Below are 14,827 nucleotides of genomic sequence, written 5' to 3'. Positions count from 1 at the left end.
TGTCTCGAGGGGTTCACGTAAGGGCTTACAGTGGTTGGATTAGCTGGCTGGTGAGAGCTGCCCTGGGGTCTGGGGACATGCAGGCTACTCCCCATCCCTGAACCCCCACCCTGCCACCATCCAGGCCTCTTCACACCTGTGGGCTTCCGGAGAATTCCGTCACACACAGTGTTGTGTCCTAGCACTGCTGTTGCAAAAGACCACAGCCTGGGTGTTTAAAATAACAGACATTGTTCCTTCACTGTTAGGGAGGCCGGAAGGCCTACAGAGGACTTGGCAGGGCCCCGCTCCCTCCAAAGCCTCCAGGGGAGGATGGTGCCTTCAGGCAGCCCTCCGGGTTCCCAGTCTTGTAGGTGCGTCTGTCCAGGCACTGGCTCTGTTGTCAGTCTTCCTTCTGTGCCTGTGGCTGTTTTCTCTTACGAAGGCTCCAGTCGTGTTGGATTTGGGACCTACCCTAGTGCCTTATGGCTTCCTCTTAACTAGCTCTATCTGCCAACACCGTGTTTCCAAACAAGGTCACGTTCCGAGGTTCGGAACGGACATGACTTCTGGGGTGGACGGTGTGGGGGAGGCGTCCTACTTAGGCAAGCGTGCCTGTCCTTACACTGGCTGCTCCTCTTGTTATGGGGATTCCCCGTGCCCCGTCCCTCTCCCAGCTGCAGGGCATACGGGTTCCCTCGGGGAGCTAGGGTATTAATCCTGACAACCCCCCTGCCCCCGCCAGCTGCCTGCTCTCAGAGCAAGGCAGAGAGGCTAGGGAGAGGGTGGAGGAGGGGAGGGGACAGTTTCCAGCCACCAAAAGGGTCACCCCCTGGAGTCACCTGCAGTCCGCCCCTGCGGGCATGGCTTGGATGCTGTCCAGTGTGGTCTGCACGCAGCTCAGGACCACGCCAGTGATATCCTTCCTCCTGTCCCCTCTGCCTGCCCACGTGTTGGTGTGTTTATTTGTTCATTTTGGGGTTTGCAGAAGCGAGAAGGCCTGCTGCACTCCAGCCACGTCACGGAGGAGCTGACCACGACAACGGAGTAAGTGGACACCAGCCGGGGACCGGCACGGACGCGGGGGGGCCCACTTCTGCGCGCGTCCCTCGACCCAGGGATGAGATCCGCTGTCCTAGCTTTAGGACCTGCGTGCACTTCTTCTTCAAGGATTTTTTTTTTTTCCCTTGCAAGGAAGGGCAAGATAGTTTGATTTGGTATTTAAATGAGAAATTCTCCCAAATAGAAAAGTAGGCAAACCACATGCGGCACGGGAATTAGAACTTCCCGAGGCGGCCTGAAATCTTTTCTGGAGCAGCACCAAGAACGATGAGCAAACAGAAATAGAGCCAATCCCATTCAGAATCTCCTCCAAGGAGGAAACGGTTAAGGGGAATTTAAAACCTTGAGCCTTTGTAAGGTGAGTGTGCTGGCGCCTTCAGAGTTTTCCGTGTGAGGACGGAGTTCTTCTCCGAAGCCTTTGGATGTATATTCCTTATTTTAGAAGGTGAACTTCGAGGAGGCTGGGTGAGGGGAGAAGGGGTTCAGAATGGTCAGGGGACCCCTTGTCGCGGCTCCTCTGTGCGCCCGGGCATCAGCTCCGTGGGAGAGAGAGCCACACTTCTGACCCAGAAATTCCTTTGAGAGCGTGTGGACTGTCGCTCGTCTCGTAGGGAAAGCCGGACGGCAACTTTTAAGACGTCTAAAAGGCTTCGAATCTACTGAACGTAGCCAGTCAAATGGTCTGCTTTGCAGGTAGCTTTTAGGAGCCCCCACGGCCCCTTGTTAAGGACCTTTAAAAATTCACTGCATTGGTGCCCCTCCCCCAAACCTGGTTCAGATGAAACAGAACATGAACGATGGATTGTCTCCGTGAGCGCTCCTGCTCCGTCCCCCGAGTGATTGATTCCCGTGTCACCGGACGTGTCACGTCTGGTCTTTCACAGATCCAGGCTGACACGGGAGACCATTCTGGAGTGGGAGCTGCCGGGTGAATTGGGAAGCCACTGCCATGTGGCCTGAGAGGCAGCACATCTGTTCCAAATCCATGGGGGTGGGGGTGGGGTGGGGGAGGGGCGGCGCAAGGGACAAGGGACCTGGTGCTCAGTTCAGCCTGGCCTGTTTGGGAGCAGGAGGAGGGGAATGAGGAGTGGGGTCGTGTCTTATGATTATGTTACAAGCCCCCCCAATCCAAGCAGCTTAGAACGATAGTCCGTTACCTGCTGATGACGCTATGGATTGGACTGGGCTGGGCTAGGCCGGGCAGGTGTTCAGTTCGTCTGGTGCTTGGTGGTGGCGGGTGGCAGGCCTCTGTCCCTGTACCTGTGCCTCGTCCTTGGGGTCCTGGGCTTCCTCCCAGGGCGCCCTCAGGGTTCCGGCCCCCTGCCCCATGCGGTGTCCTCATATTCTGTGGGTCAGAGCAAGTCACAAGATCATCCTGGGTGGGGAGGTGGAGACGCACTGCCTGCCGTTGGGAGAGGCAGCTGGGCCTGTGGCAGGGGTGGGGGTGCAGCCCTGGGAGGGACTGTGGCCAGGGTTTGGTGACCTGAGGGAGGGCAGCTGGGGGAGTTAGGAGCTCTGGAATCGGAGCTAGCGGGGGTGGGGGGTGGGTAGAGGGTGGTGAATGGGCCGTACAGCTCACAGCAGTGACCAGCATGAGGGCACTGTGCTGGGCACTGGGAGGTGGAGGGGTTTGGGACAGGGGCTGGCAGGCTAGCTGGTGACAAAGGCCGTGTCTGTAGAAATGTGGATTCCAGCCTAGGCAGCTTGTAGGAAGTGCTGTGTGGCCCCAGACTCAGGATGGGGAGGGATCGCCAGTCTCCTGTCTGGTCTCCCCGACTCTGGGCGTGCTCTCTCCAATCCCTCCCCCTCTGTGTGGCCATAGGGCATTGTGTGGAGCATCTAAGTCATCAGATGTCTGCGAAAACCACAAAGTACTGTCCCATCAGCCCGTTGGCCTTCCCACTCCTTCTGGCCTTGGCATTCTGGCAGCCCAGCGTCCTGCAGCCCCAGAGATCCTCTGCACCTTCTGTCTAGCCTCGGCCTCCTTCCTGTCTCTTTCTAGAGCCGGTTCTGAGGTCCCCTCCTCCAGGAAGCCCTCCCTGTTTGCCAAACACAAATGGCTGGCTTCCTTTTAGTTCCCGTAGCATCTCCTGTATGTGACACTTTGGGTACACGTGGACTGTGTTGAAATGGGAGCTTATGGGGCAGGGCCATGGGGTTCATGGGAGCCGGCTGTTTATTTCTGCATTTTCATGGCATGCCCATAGTAGCTGCTCAAGAAGTATTTGTTAAATAAGTTGGAGCCTAAAGACTCAAGTCTAGAGGCATTTGGGGACAATCTGAAGACCCCCTCGCCTCTCAGGAAGCTCAAGCAGGGGAGGACCTGTGCCCGGGGCCCTCGCAGTCCTCATGGAGGGACTAGCCTCTGTGCCTTGTGGTTTCAGCCTCCACCTGCTAGATCAGGGTCCAGCCTCTGATTCTTTAGGATCCCTGAGTTTTGTGTTTCTCTGAACGGGCAGCTTACCACGGTGGGACCCTTGGGTGATCTGCACCCTGGACTTCAAAGTTTCCCATTCAGCGACCCCAGAAGACCTGTTATCTGCTGAACCATTCTTCCTGTTCACTGCTCCCATAATTTAATCCCCCCAAATGGCCTTCAGGGGTGGTTTGATTCAAGGTGGCCACTTGCTGCTGATCCTGTGCTCATATTTAGAAACCCACACACGCACCTGGCGTTTGTGATGAGAGGGACGGAGAATCTGTTTTAAGACAGAATTTACATTTTTGTAAAGAGCCCTTCAGCAGGACAATTTGGGGCTCCGACTTTGGGGTTCCCTCCATCGTGACCTCACCGCACAGTGTCTGAGCGCCCGCTGACAGCTCTCTCTCTCTCCGTCTGTTCTTGTTTGCAGGAGGATGATGGGTCGCTTCGGTAAGTACCTGTAGGGCGGGCGGGTCCAAGGTCATGGGCACTTGCGGGCTGTGGCAAGAAGTTCCCAGATGCGTGGATACGCGCTGTCCCCCAGGGTGCAGGGCCCACAGGACCGACCCTGTGGGGTCTCCTGTACCTCCCCCTGGGGTCTGTCTGCTTCTCTGAGCTGCTGCAGGCAGTGGGGGGGATAAGAAAAGCCTGGTGGGGGGTGACGAGGTCGGGACTCCCTTTAGTCCCCAGAGAGCTGTTCCCAACCCCGTGGCAAGCAGCATGACCCTACCTTCTTCTCCACGAGGGGCGGCAGATAGCAGGACAGCTTGGGACCTCGTTTAAACCCTCCAGGGTGGGGAGTCTGTGCCGTAGCCAGAGGCCGTGTGAGTGAAGCTCATTGCTTTGGAGACTATTTTGAAACAGAAAGCTCTGGACCCCCAAAGGCCACTTTTCTGCAGGGAGCACGGCTGTTAGCAGAAGTGGAAGCCAAGTACACGTGTTCCCGCGTGCCCTTCAAGCGTGCCCGGCTGGAGTTCATCCTGTAGCTGTGGGGTCCCCAGGGGGAAGCCTGCCACCCTGGAGTCAGCCATGGGTCTGACCACAGGGCCCCGTCCCCTCACGGGTATCGTAGGGGCCCGTGGCACGCCACTGTGGCTTGTGTGCGAAGAGGGGACGTGGGTCCCTGTTGATGTCCTCAGACTTCCTGAAGTAAGCCTAATGCCGCGCTGGGGAAGTTCACGGTCTTCACGATTTTTGAGTAGCGATTCAGTCTTTTTACGTGTCTTTGTTATTTTAAAGAAAGGGAGGAAGAGGGAACCGCCCCATGTCCAGTTGGGGGTGTCCCATGGCAGTGGGGAGTGCAGGCCATGGGGCCGGTGTGGGCTCCTGGAGGGGACAGGGGTCAGGCCCTGGGTCTGAGTAGGGCCGTCAGAGCATCGAGGGTCTTTGATTCTCTGAGCCATGTCCCATCCTGTGCCTGTTGGGCACAGGCCTGGTTGGAGGTTTGGGGGACCCAGGGAGCATCCGTGCCGCGGGGGGCTGTGTGCCGCGGCCGGGGGGCGAACAGTGCAGTAGCTTCTGGGCACAGGGTGACGACATGCTGGGAAGCAGCCGGGTGTCGCGGTATGAGAAGTGGACTCAGCTGCCGCGCCGGCGTTTGAGCCTTCGGGGCCGTGGAACCACTACTAGAGAGGCTCGCCCTGCTTGTGAAACACGAGCAGGCCGTCAGCGGGTGACAGCCGTGAGCGCCACCCCGGCTTCGGCTTCTGCTGGTGCAAGTGCCGAGGCCCCCTGGGTACCCAGACGGGCAGCCTCTGCCAGCCCTTCTCCCGTGGGCCCCTCCAGCCCCCCCGCACCGAGGTCGGACCTCCTTCCCTCCCCCCCGGGTCCTGGTCCCAGGCTCGCCCTTTGATTTGGGGGTCAGGTGCCCTAAGACACCCCTTTACCCCTCACTCTTTACCCTCCACCTTGGCTTAAGGCAAAGCCACGGCCCTTGAGGTGGCCTCCGAGCCCTGTAGACCACCCCCTCCGCATGCGTCTCGCCGCCTCTCTGCCTCCTCACTCTGCCCGCATGTCCTCCGCCTGTAGCTCCCCTGTTCCTCTGAGAGCACCCCGGGGGGCCCATCCCTGTCTCCCACTTTGAGTGCCCTCTGCTCAGAGTGCCCTCCCTCTGGGCTCGCCAACGGCCCCCCCCCCCCCACGTGGCTCACTCCTCAGCTCTTCCCAGGAGGCCCACCCTGGCTGCCCTGCCCCCGCCCAGCCTGTCTCTTTACTCCTGCGCTCGCTGGTGCTCACGGAGAGCTGCCACCGCCTGGCAGACTCTGGGTGCTGGGATGGCCTGGGGACCCTCGGCCCCTCTGTGTGCCCCTTCCCCTGTGGCTCCTTGAACGGTAAGCGTCCTGTGGGCTGGAGCTGTGTCTTCCTCGGCGTGCCTTCCCCGGAGCCGCCAGCCCTGGGCTGCAGACATCCAGGAGCTTCTAGAGCTCCAGGGGGACCCTCCGTGGCTATGTCTGCCCACTGGGTTTCACAACAGGTCCTGCTCTGTGCTCATTTCTCACCTGAGCGCTGTGAGCTTGGCATGGAGGGGTTGCCCTGCCCCCCACACGGAGGCCCGCCCCTTCCCTGAGTCATCCCTGTCCTGGCTGAGGTGGGCTGGGAGGCCCATCTCCCCAGAGGAGCTGGGAGCTGCTGCCTGGTCTCCATGGCAACAGGCTTGCTGGCTGCATCTCCCCCGCAGGCGGCCCCTCCCCCGCCCCGGGCTTCGGGACAGGGGAGAAGCGCGGGGAGAAGCGGGAGAAGCTCTCCTCCTCTGCTCCCCATCTCTTCCTCGGGTCTCCCCTTTCTGCCAACAGAGCTTGTGCCCCCACTGCAGCCTGACTGGGCCAGCTGTGCCACCTCCTGCTGCCACCCTGGGGGACTCCTTGCCCCGTGAGACCTGCTCTGAGCCTCCCTCAGGCCACAGGGTCTGCAACCCTCCCCAGCTTCCCTGGCTTTCCTGTGCTTCTGTTTGCACTTTCTGTTCCCTCTGTCTGGAACGCCCTTCCTCCCTTTCTTGTCCCAGGAAACCCCGGCTAGGCCCGAGGCTCCCGTGTGACGCCCCCTCGGTCACCTGTCCCTTTGTCCATGGGCCCCAGACTTGATGCTTCCGTGGACCAGGCCGCTCACAGGAACGGGGAAGTGGCTGGAACATCGTGTGGTCGCCTGCCCCTCAGCCTCCGCGCGGGGTGGCGGTGGGGCAGACGGGGGCGCCCAGACCCCACAGCCGTGGGTGGCGCATGACGCCGGGCGGGCGGGAGGCGGGCTCCGTGCTGCCACACTTCCAGTTCCTGCAGATGAGCCAGAAATTCCTATTTATATTTTAAAAAGGTTAAACAAACAAAACAACTTTATTTGGACTGATGGTCACACCCGTGAGGGTTGTGCTGGGCCAGACGCCGGCCCGTCCCAGCTGATGGGGCCCCTTTCTGAGCCCTCTCTGGCTACCTCAGTTTACCCATCTGCCTCCACCGGGCCCGTGTCCCTCCCTGTTTGTCCCCGTGACTGTTGCCAGAGCTTCCCGAGGGACCTTAGGGAGGGGCAGACTCAGAGGGGGCATCGAATGAACTGAGCCCGAGCCCCAGTGACCCGTCTGCCAGGCAGTGGGCTTGTCCCTCGATGTCCCGTGTGTTTCGTTCTGACACCAGCCGTGCGCTGGGGACTATTTTTACTCCCACTTTACGGAGGAGGAAACGGGGTTAGGGAAGGAGGTGAGTGGCCTGATGTTCCGGGACCTGTTTTCATTCCCGAGGCCCAGCCGGCAGCAGGTGAGGGCAGCACAGGGGCCAGCGGGCCTCCGCTCCCTCCCGCGGCTCCCCTGCACGCCTTCGCTCTGAGCCCAGCGGTGGCCCAGCTAAATATACCCGGCTGACGTCAAGCTCTCTCCTGCTCCGAGAGTTTTTCTCAAGCTGCATTTAAAGTTTGTGTTTTGCTTTGTAAAGATTTAGCTTTTTTCCCCCTCCCTTTGCAGACTGTCGTATTGAGTCTCATCTGACTTAAATGATTATAAAAATAATTTACAGCTGCCTGGGTAGAGGAGCGGGAGGAGGGGCCGCTCTGCATGGTCGGGCCTTTCGGTTGCTGTTGGGTTTCAGGTGGAGGAAGCTGGGGGGTCGTCCCCCGTGAATGCTCGCAGCCCCCGTGCATGGGTGCGTACGTGCCAGGTACACCCCCCACACGTGCATGTGTGCTCTCGTGCGTGTGTGCACGCTGCACACACCCCATGCACACGCATATGCATGCACATGCGGCCGACGTGGGTGTGCAGATGCACACCACACATGCTTGCACACACACACACAGCCCCCTCCCACCTCTCTCTTCCTCTTTACCTCCCACCTTCCCTCTCCCCACCCCCCAGGCCAAGGAGGATGCTACCTGGGATGGGGCCGTGAGTTGCGTCCCCATGCCCTAGGCCTTGGACACCGAGCGCCTTCCTTTTTGGGGCTGGGCTGCGGGGAAGGGCTGGGACGCTTCCTCTAGGAGACCTGCTTCTCCGCTTACTTGGGTACCAGCCTGTCTTCTCTCTGATTTCTGCCTCCCTCCCCCTCCATGGGCAGGCCAGGCAGTCCTGAAGCAAGCCCTGGGTCAGCTCTGGTTCTGGGCTCCCAGCCGCCCCCAGAGACGCGGTGGAGGTTTCCTACCCCCGCCGCACTCCCATCTGGCTGGGCTCCCCAGCCCCCAGCCCTCCACACTGGGGTCTGCCCTCAAGCCCCTGCTAGTAATAGTGGGCCTCTCTGCTGGCTGAGGTCCTGTGTTGCCCCGGGCACCTTGGGGGGGACAGCTGGCTCCTGGAAGACAGAAGTCGGGGCTCCAGGGCCTTCCAGATGCCCTCCTCCCTTTCCCTCTCTGCCCCCCCCCCCCGTGACTCCCCACAGCCCTGCATCCCCTCTGAGGCCTCAGTCTTCCTGCCTGGACTCTGGGCTGCAGGGGGCTGCAGGGGGCTCTTCCTGCCTCCAGGTCCCCTCCCCCGCCAGCAACACAGGCTCGAACCAGGCACCCACCAGCTGCTGTTCACCCGCTGAGAGCCTTCTTGGCCTGGCCTCCAGTGCCTCCCATTGGAAAGGGAAGGGACTGGTTCTGTGTTGATTTGGAGCACACGGCTGGGCCCTTGAGTTGGCAGAGCAGGTCGGGGCTCACCTGGAAGGAGGAGGAGGGTGGGACACGATGGAACAGGCCGCCTCAGGCCCTGCCAGTGCTCCCACAGAGGGGGACACCCCCAGAGGAATTGCTGGAGAGAGAGAGTCTGGAGCAGGGTCTCCTGTTTGTTCATTTGTCCTGGGTAATGGCGGGAACAAGCAAGACAGTGGTTTCAGCCAGCGCGGAGCTCAGGGGCCTGCAGTGACTCTCCAGCAGGTCCGTGATGGTAAGATGTACTCTCAAGCAGTGACTAAGGGCATCGAGATGCACACGCGGGGTCAGAGGACAGGGAGAGGGCATGGGGCACTCTTCTAGGTGTGGATGGTCATGGAAGGCCCTTCAGAAGTGGTGACATCTGAGAGCAAGCTGGAGGAAGTGACAGGTAGATAGCCCGTGCAAAGGCCCCGTGGCAGGTGCGTGATGAGGAGAAGACAGGAAGCCGGTTGGTGGTGTGAAGTCAGGGAGGGTGTGTGTGTTAGGGGGTGACTCTGACCGCTGGATCTCGTGGGCCAGGGGAGAGCAAATGAATTTTATCCTAGAGTGATAAGAGAGGTATTTTTTTTTTTTTTGGAGAGTTTTGGTGAGAGCAGAAATGGCGAGGGGCAAGAAACGATCCAGTCTACCGTGTTCCTGTTAGGAGAAGGGATCGGAGGGCTGGGAGTGGAGGAGGGAACCCGGCTAAGGCAGGAGGCTACAGCTGCCGCAGGTGAGGGCCCGGGGCGGGTGTGGGGCTGGCAGCTGCGCTGATGGGGAGCTGTGCTCGGAGGTAGCAGCGAGATTTACTGGTATGCATTGCAAGGAGCGTGGGGCAGGAGAGAGGCGGGCAAGGGACGCCTCCTGTCGAGGATGTCGTGGGGGCGGATGTTCCAGTGCTGCCCGTGAATTTCACGTTACAAGATAGAAACTGAGGGCGGGGTGGACGTAAAAGCATTTTTACCCTGTTTTTGCTCCCAGCTGCACCTGTCCCTGCGTTCTGGCGGGAACGAAGCGGCTTCTGGGCTGGCGGGGAGCGTAGGGGCGGGACATCCCGGCGGGGTCAGGAACTGCCTGGTCCCCGGGACGGGCCGGGACGCTTCCATCAACCTTGCCTGTGCCTCTCCACTTGCCCACGCAGAGCGGGACGCCTTCGACACCCTCTTCGACCACGCCCCGGACAAGCTCAGCGTGGTGAAGAAGGTAAGCTCCGGGCCGGGCTGCTTGCCTCCGTCCCCAGGCCTGTCTCTCCACATGCGCTCCGTGCCGGGAAGAAGGTGGGAACATGTTTGAAATCTCTGAAATGTTTGCCACATGGATTGAAGTGTAATTATAGTCAAAAACGTAACTACAGTGCATAAAATTAGCGCCTTTTAACTCAACATCTCTGCTCCCTGGGTGTCTCCCTGCCCACCCGCCCGCTTCTGTTGAGTGAATTAGCCAGCCAGCGCCCGCGTGGTCCTTCATTCCGACTCGAGGCTTTTTCTCAATGTGGAAATGTTTTCAAGTGTGTCAGCCTGCTGGCTCCAGCGGGCCTCATTACCGCGAGGCTGTATGCGCAGCCTGCCCGGGACACAGGCAGGCCTTTGCCGGCTGAGCTGCTCGGAGCGCGTGTTTGGCCCATTTCCCTCCAAACAGGAGTGCCAAGGACAGGCCCTTCATCAGCCCAGGCAGCCTGCATGTAGGCTACGGTTGGAAAAAAAAACAAGAAAAAATCATGTGAGCTGAGGCTGTGGTGTCAGGGGCTGGGGAGTGATGAGCTTCCAGGGGATCTGCCGGGAGGGCCTGTTCTCACCCAGAAGGAATCAAGACTCCGCTCTCAGCCTGTGGAGTTATCTGAGCGCCTACAGACATCTCGCGTGGGGAGGCAGCCCTTTCCACCTCCCTGTAACATCCAAGGAGCGGTCATTTCTGCCCGTATGCTCTAGGGGAGACAGCCCTTTGTCTAGCACAACTGCCCGCAACAGGCTTCTTAATGCAGGACTTCTCAGGACCTTTAATATGCTGGCATGGGTTGGAATTCTCCAAGATCAGACTTAGTAGGAAGCGTTTTCCAAGCTTATTGTCGACGGTGAGATCTGTTTATCTTGTGATTGAATGTATTAAATTCCCATGGAACCCACTTTTGGAAAATGCCGCTGCAGCCTGGGACAATGAGAGTATTTTAGTCGTTGGAAGCACATTGCAAAAGGCTGGCAGTGCCCCTCCTGGGTGGAGCCACCTTAGCATCCTTGGGTGATGACTGACGCACCTTGGGGCTCCGAGCAGTGCCCCCAACCCCTACCCCTTGTCACATCTGGGTCCCAGGACCTCACGCACAAGAAGATTCAAATCTGACCCCTCCCCCACCTATCAACTATGTGACCCGAGGCAGATGATAACCCCTACCTCAGTTTCCCCACCTGTCAGGACCGAGGCGGGACCCACCTCTCAGGGGCGCTGTGAGAGTAAAATGTCATCATGTCCATGCAAAGGTAGGGTTGAGCATGGCACGAGGTCTGTTTGTTGGTAGATACGATGTTAATTCATTCTTTGAAAAGATGTGTTTTGGGCACTGGGGAGGAATTCATCTGCTGGCAGCTTCCTGCTTCCAGCCCCGCCCTCCCGCACCCCCACAGGAGAGTTGCCCTGTTGATGGCTCCTTGTGCCCCAGGGCAAAGCCGGGGGTCCCTGTCCACCTCTCCGGGGTCGCCCCCTCCTGACTTCCTCCTATCCCATTACGTCCAGCGGCAGTCTGAAGATCCCAAAGCGTTCGCACATGTGCATGGGCCGGGGGTCTCGGCTTGGCCCGCCCCCGCCCCACACCCACTCAGATGCTCACTCCCTTGGCATCCTGCGGTGCCGTGGCCTCTCCTCCGTGGCACGTCTCACACGCTGGGCTCTAGCCCTGGATTGCTCTTGATAGCCCCCACCAGGCGCGTATATGGAGAACTGTGCCACGGGCTCTCCAGGGGGGACCCTGTCTTGCCGTCTTCGTGTTCCCCGCACCAAGCAGAGTGCCTGGCACGTCGTAGCTGCTCAGTAAACTTGAGTAGCACGACTAAGGAAAGGCCATCGTATCCAGGGGTGGGGGGGGGTGCGGCTGGTGGTGTGTCCCACTGAAGCTGGGTTTGCTGGCAGAGAAGAGTTACAAGGAACAAGTTTTAAACTTTGGCTAGAGAGAAGCCAGCAGCCTGTTGCTCTGAGCTCAAGCTTACCCAAGGTTACCGAAGCAGGTGCATGTGGCCCCTCGGGTCAGTCTTCTGTCATTTCTGGTCACATCTAGGACGCATCTAAAAACACTGTCCTCTCCCCCTGACGGTTTCATGCTTCTTGAGGAATTGCTTGTCCCCTCTAGGGCTCTTAAATACTTACGGGAGTGTGGATAAGCGGGTGTATGCCTAGGCTGGTGGACAGAGAGGCGTGTTTTCTTCTACGGCGGGGATAGTACATGGAGGCATTTTTTCATTAAAACCAAGGGTCACTGGGAGAAACTGACCCTTTTATTTTAGCAAACATTGGAGATGATAGGAGCATCTCCCAAGTTGGTGATGGTCAGGGTCAGGTCCATCCCGTTGGATGGGAGCAGGCAAGTGGCCTGTCTCACTCACGGCTCCCGTGTCTTTGCCTTCACAGTCTCTCATCACGTTTGTGAACAAGCACTTGAACAAGCTGAACTTGGAGGTGACGGAGCTGGAGACCCAGGTGAGCAGTGTTCTGGGGTTCGTGTTTTCAGCCAGCTCTCCCATCCCGTGTGGGGCACGAAGGAGACGGGCGCCGTCTTGTTAGTCCGACAAGGAGTGGCCGCCCTGGCCTTCTCTCGGACCCTCTGTCATAGTGTCCTGTGGCTGCTGGAATCGAGTCCCACAGACCAAACAGCTTGAACCACAGACATTTCCATCCTCACGGTCCTGGAGGCTGGAGTCCCAGACCCACACGGGCCGGGCTGCTTCCTTCGGAGGCCTTCAGGAGTGACGTCTTCTGGAGAAGGTCACATTCACAGGTTCCGAGGTTAGGACTCCAGCACATTTGTGAAGGGACACAGCTCAACCCTAACACCCTTGGAGGCGTCACACCTCCCCCACTGGAAGGTCTTGGCATGTGCAATTCTTCCAGTCTAGAATGTTCCACGCCCCCCCCCCCCCCGCTTCCGTTCCCCATCGCCATGCTTACTGCGTGAGCGCTCGTGGAGTACCTGTCCAGTGAGTGTGTATGAAATATTTCTTCCGTGGGCAGCGTGTGAAGTGTCCTCCCGCACCCCACTCAGAGCTCACGCCGCAGAGTGAAAATCCGTTTCAGGCAATCAGCAGGCATCAAAGACAAAATATAATTTTCCCGGGATTAGCTGGCTGCTTGAATTCGGAGTCATTCGTATTCTTGGTGCAGAGTCCTCTCACCCCCAGCTGATCCTGCTTAAACCCCTGGGTGACTGCAGCCCTTCCTGTCTCTCTCTTTGCCTTTCCTCATTTGCTTTTCTAATTAAAAAAGTAATTCAGGTTCATTGTAGAATGTCTGAACATGCAGATAAGCACAACAAAAATCGTTCTTAATCCCAGCACCCAGAGATAACTGTGGCGAGCGCGTTGTTCCGGACCTTTCCTCCACCTGGCTGGCTAATCACAGACCTCGTGGGTCTGTCCTGGAAAGCCAAACGGGCCGTTAGTAACGAGTGTGTTTATTTGTGCCTCATTTGTGATGTTTTCTGAACACTGCCCACTGAGCCTCTGGTTCCTTGCCGTTGGGTGTATCAGGGTCCGGCAGTGTCCTCGCAGGCCTGTTCTCCCTCCCCGCCGCCTCCCCGCTTCTTCCTGCCCAGACCTACCCGTCTGCAGTTCACGGGGAGTCTTCCGGACGTCTTACACACACGTGTATTTTGTTAACGACAGTGGCTTCTGCTGCACGGCTCTTCTCGCAGTGTGGCCTCTGTGACGCTTGTATGCCGGGGTCTTTCTGGTGGAGTCTGGTGGCGTGATTCCATCTCGTCCTTCTTCCCTTGCCCGGTCGGTCGGTCTGTCTGTCTGCACTGGTCACCTCTGAGGACTGCCTCCTCTTCCGTCCTAACACACCACGTGGCACGAAGTCCACTCCTCGTGATGGGGTGCCCCCGCCCTCATGACAGGGGGTGCAGGGGCTCTCTGCCCTCAGCTTCTGCTGCCGGTGCCCTCACTTCGTCAGGTTGTGCTCCTAGAAGGCCGTGATGCTTTTGAGGGCCCAGGAAGGCTTGCCCTGAGCCCTGCGAGCCATTCCCCATTCTCACTTCCCACCGGCCCGCACGCCAGCAGGAGCGGCCCGAAGCCCCAGACCAAGACTCTGCCCCTCGGTTTGCGTGGACCTTGAGGTACCCAGTGTCTCCTTTCTTCTCTCATCACCCTTAAAGGGGTTTTTAACCACTGTCGGCAGAAAGGAGGTATTTTTATAAATCATGTGCATCGTCAGGGAGACGTGGGCTCAGAGCCCTGCTCAGGGTGTGTGTGTGTGTGTGTGTGTGTGTTTGTGTGTATGTGTGTTTATTTAAAACCACTTCTGTATTCTGGGTAGCTTCCTAGCTGTGTGATACCGAACTAGTGACTCAACTTCTCTGTGCTTCTCTTCTCATGTTGAGGGGGCAACAGATACAGGGAAGCTTAACGGAGGTCGTGCCCTCATGAGCTGGGTGTTGATGAAGATAGTGCTGTGGAGTCGTGGGGCGTCTCGGGGGATCTCGGCTAGGGCACGCCCCCACCTGGGGACAAACGTGTGCTCTCATGAGTGTGAGCTGGAGGGTCCGTTGGCTGATAAGCCGCGGGGCTCTGCCTGGCTCAGTTCTCACTGGTGCCCCCTCCCTCCCGTGCCTTCCCCTGCAGCTTCCATCTCTCCCACTGCCCCGTGCACGAGGGGGCCGGGGCTGGGCTCGGGAATGCCATGGAAGGGAGCAGAGGCTCTCTGTCCGCCTCGGCTCCCTGCGCCTTCTGGGCAGGTGATGGGGGCAGGATCGTCCATCGTAGACGGCCTGGAAATGGGGTCCGTGTTGCCGAGAGAGCCGGTTTCTCCGGGCCTGCCGCTGGCTCGGTGTCGGTGGGGCAGTCCCACCAGCACGGTCTACCAGAGAGCCGTCCTTGGCAAGCCCGGCAAGGAGGGTGTCCCTCTGCCTTGCTCTTTGTTCTTCACTCTCCTTCCCCTTTCTAGCGGTGATACCGGACACTTGTGATTTCGACTTTTCTTCTTTAAATTGGAGGCCTTGATGGCCGGCCTAGGACAATTGCGGGGAGCTGCTCTTTTTAATAAAGTCCTCCTTTGGCTCATTTTATCCGCTGCACG

General features: G+C 58.9%; 1 protein-coding gene across 5 annotated transcripts in view; it reads left to right on the top strand.

Moving 5' to 3' along the window:
- Window positions 1-14,827, top strand: part of PARVB (parvin beta) — a 101,040-nt gene that overhangs the window by 76,047 nt on the left and 10,166 nt on the right. For all 5 annotated transcript variants that reach the window (XM_082739664.1, XM_082739667.1, XM_082739668.1 and 2 more), the window contains exons 7-10: window positions 968-1,026; window positions 3,894-3,913; window positions 9,693-9,754; window positions 12,167-12,235. In XM_082739664.1, the coding sequence (XP_082595790.1) occupies window positions 968-1,026; window positions 3,894-3,913; window positions 9,693-9,754; window positions 12,167-12,235 (210 nt within the window). The remainder of the gene's footprint in view (window positions 1-967; window positions 1,027-3,893; window positions 3,914-9,692; window positions 9,755-12,166; window positions 12,236-14,827) is intronic.

Source organism: Mustela nivalis (assembly GCF_964662115.1).
Source record: "Mustela nivalis genome assembly, chromosome: 7".
In the NCBI taxonomy this organism is placed as follows: domain Eukaryota; kingdom Metazoa; phylum Chordata; class Mammalia; order Carnivora; family Mustelidae; genus Mustela; species Mustela nivalis.
This window is presented reverse-complemented; position numbering and strand designations above follow the sequence as displayed.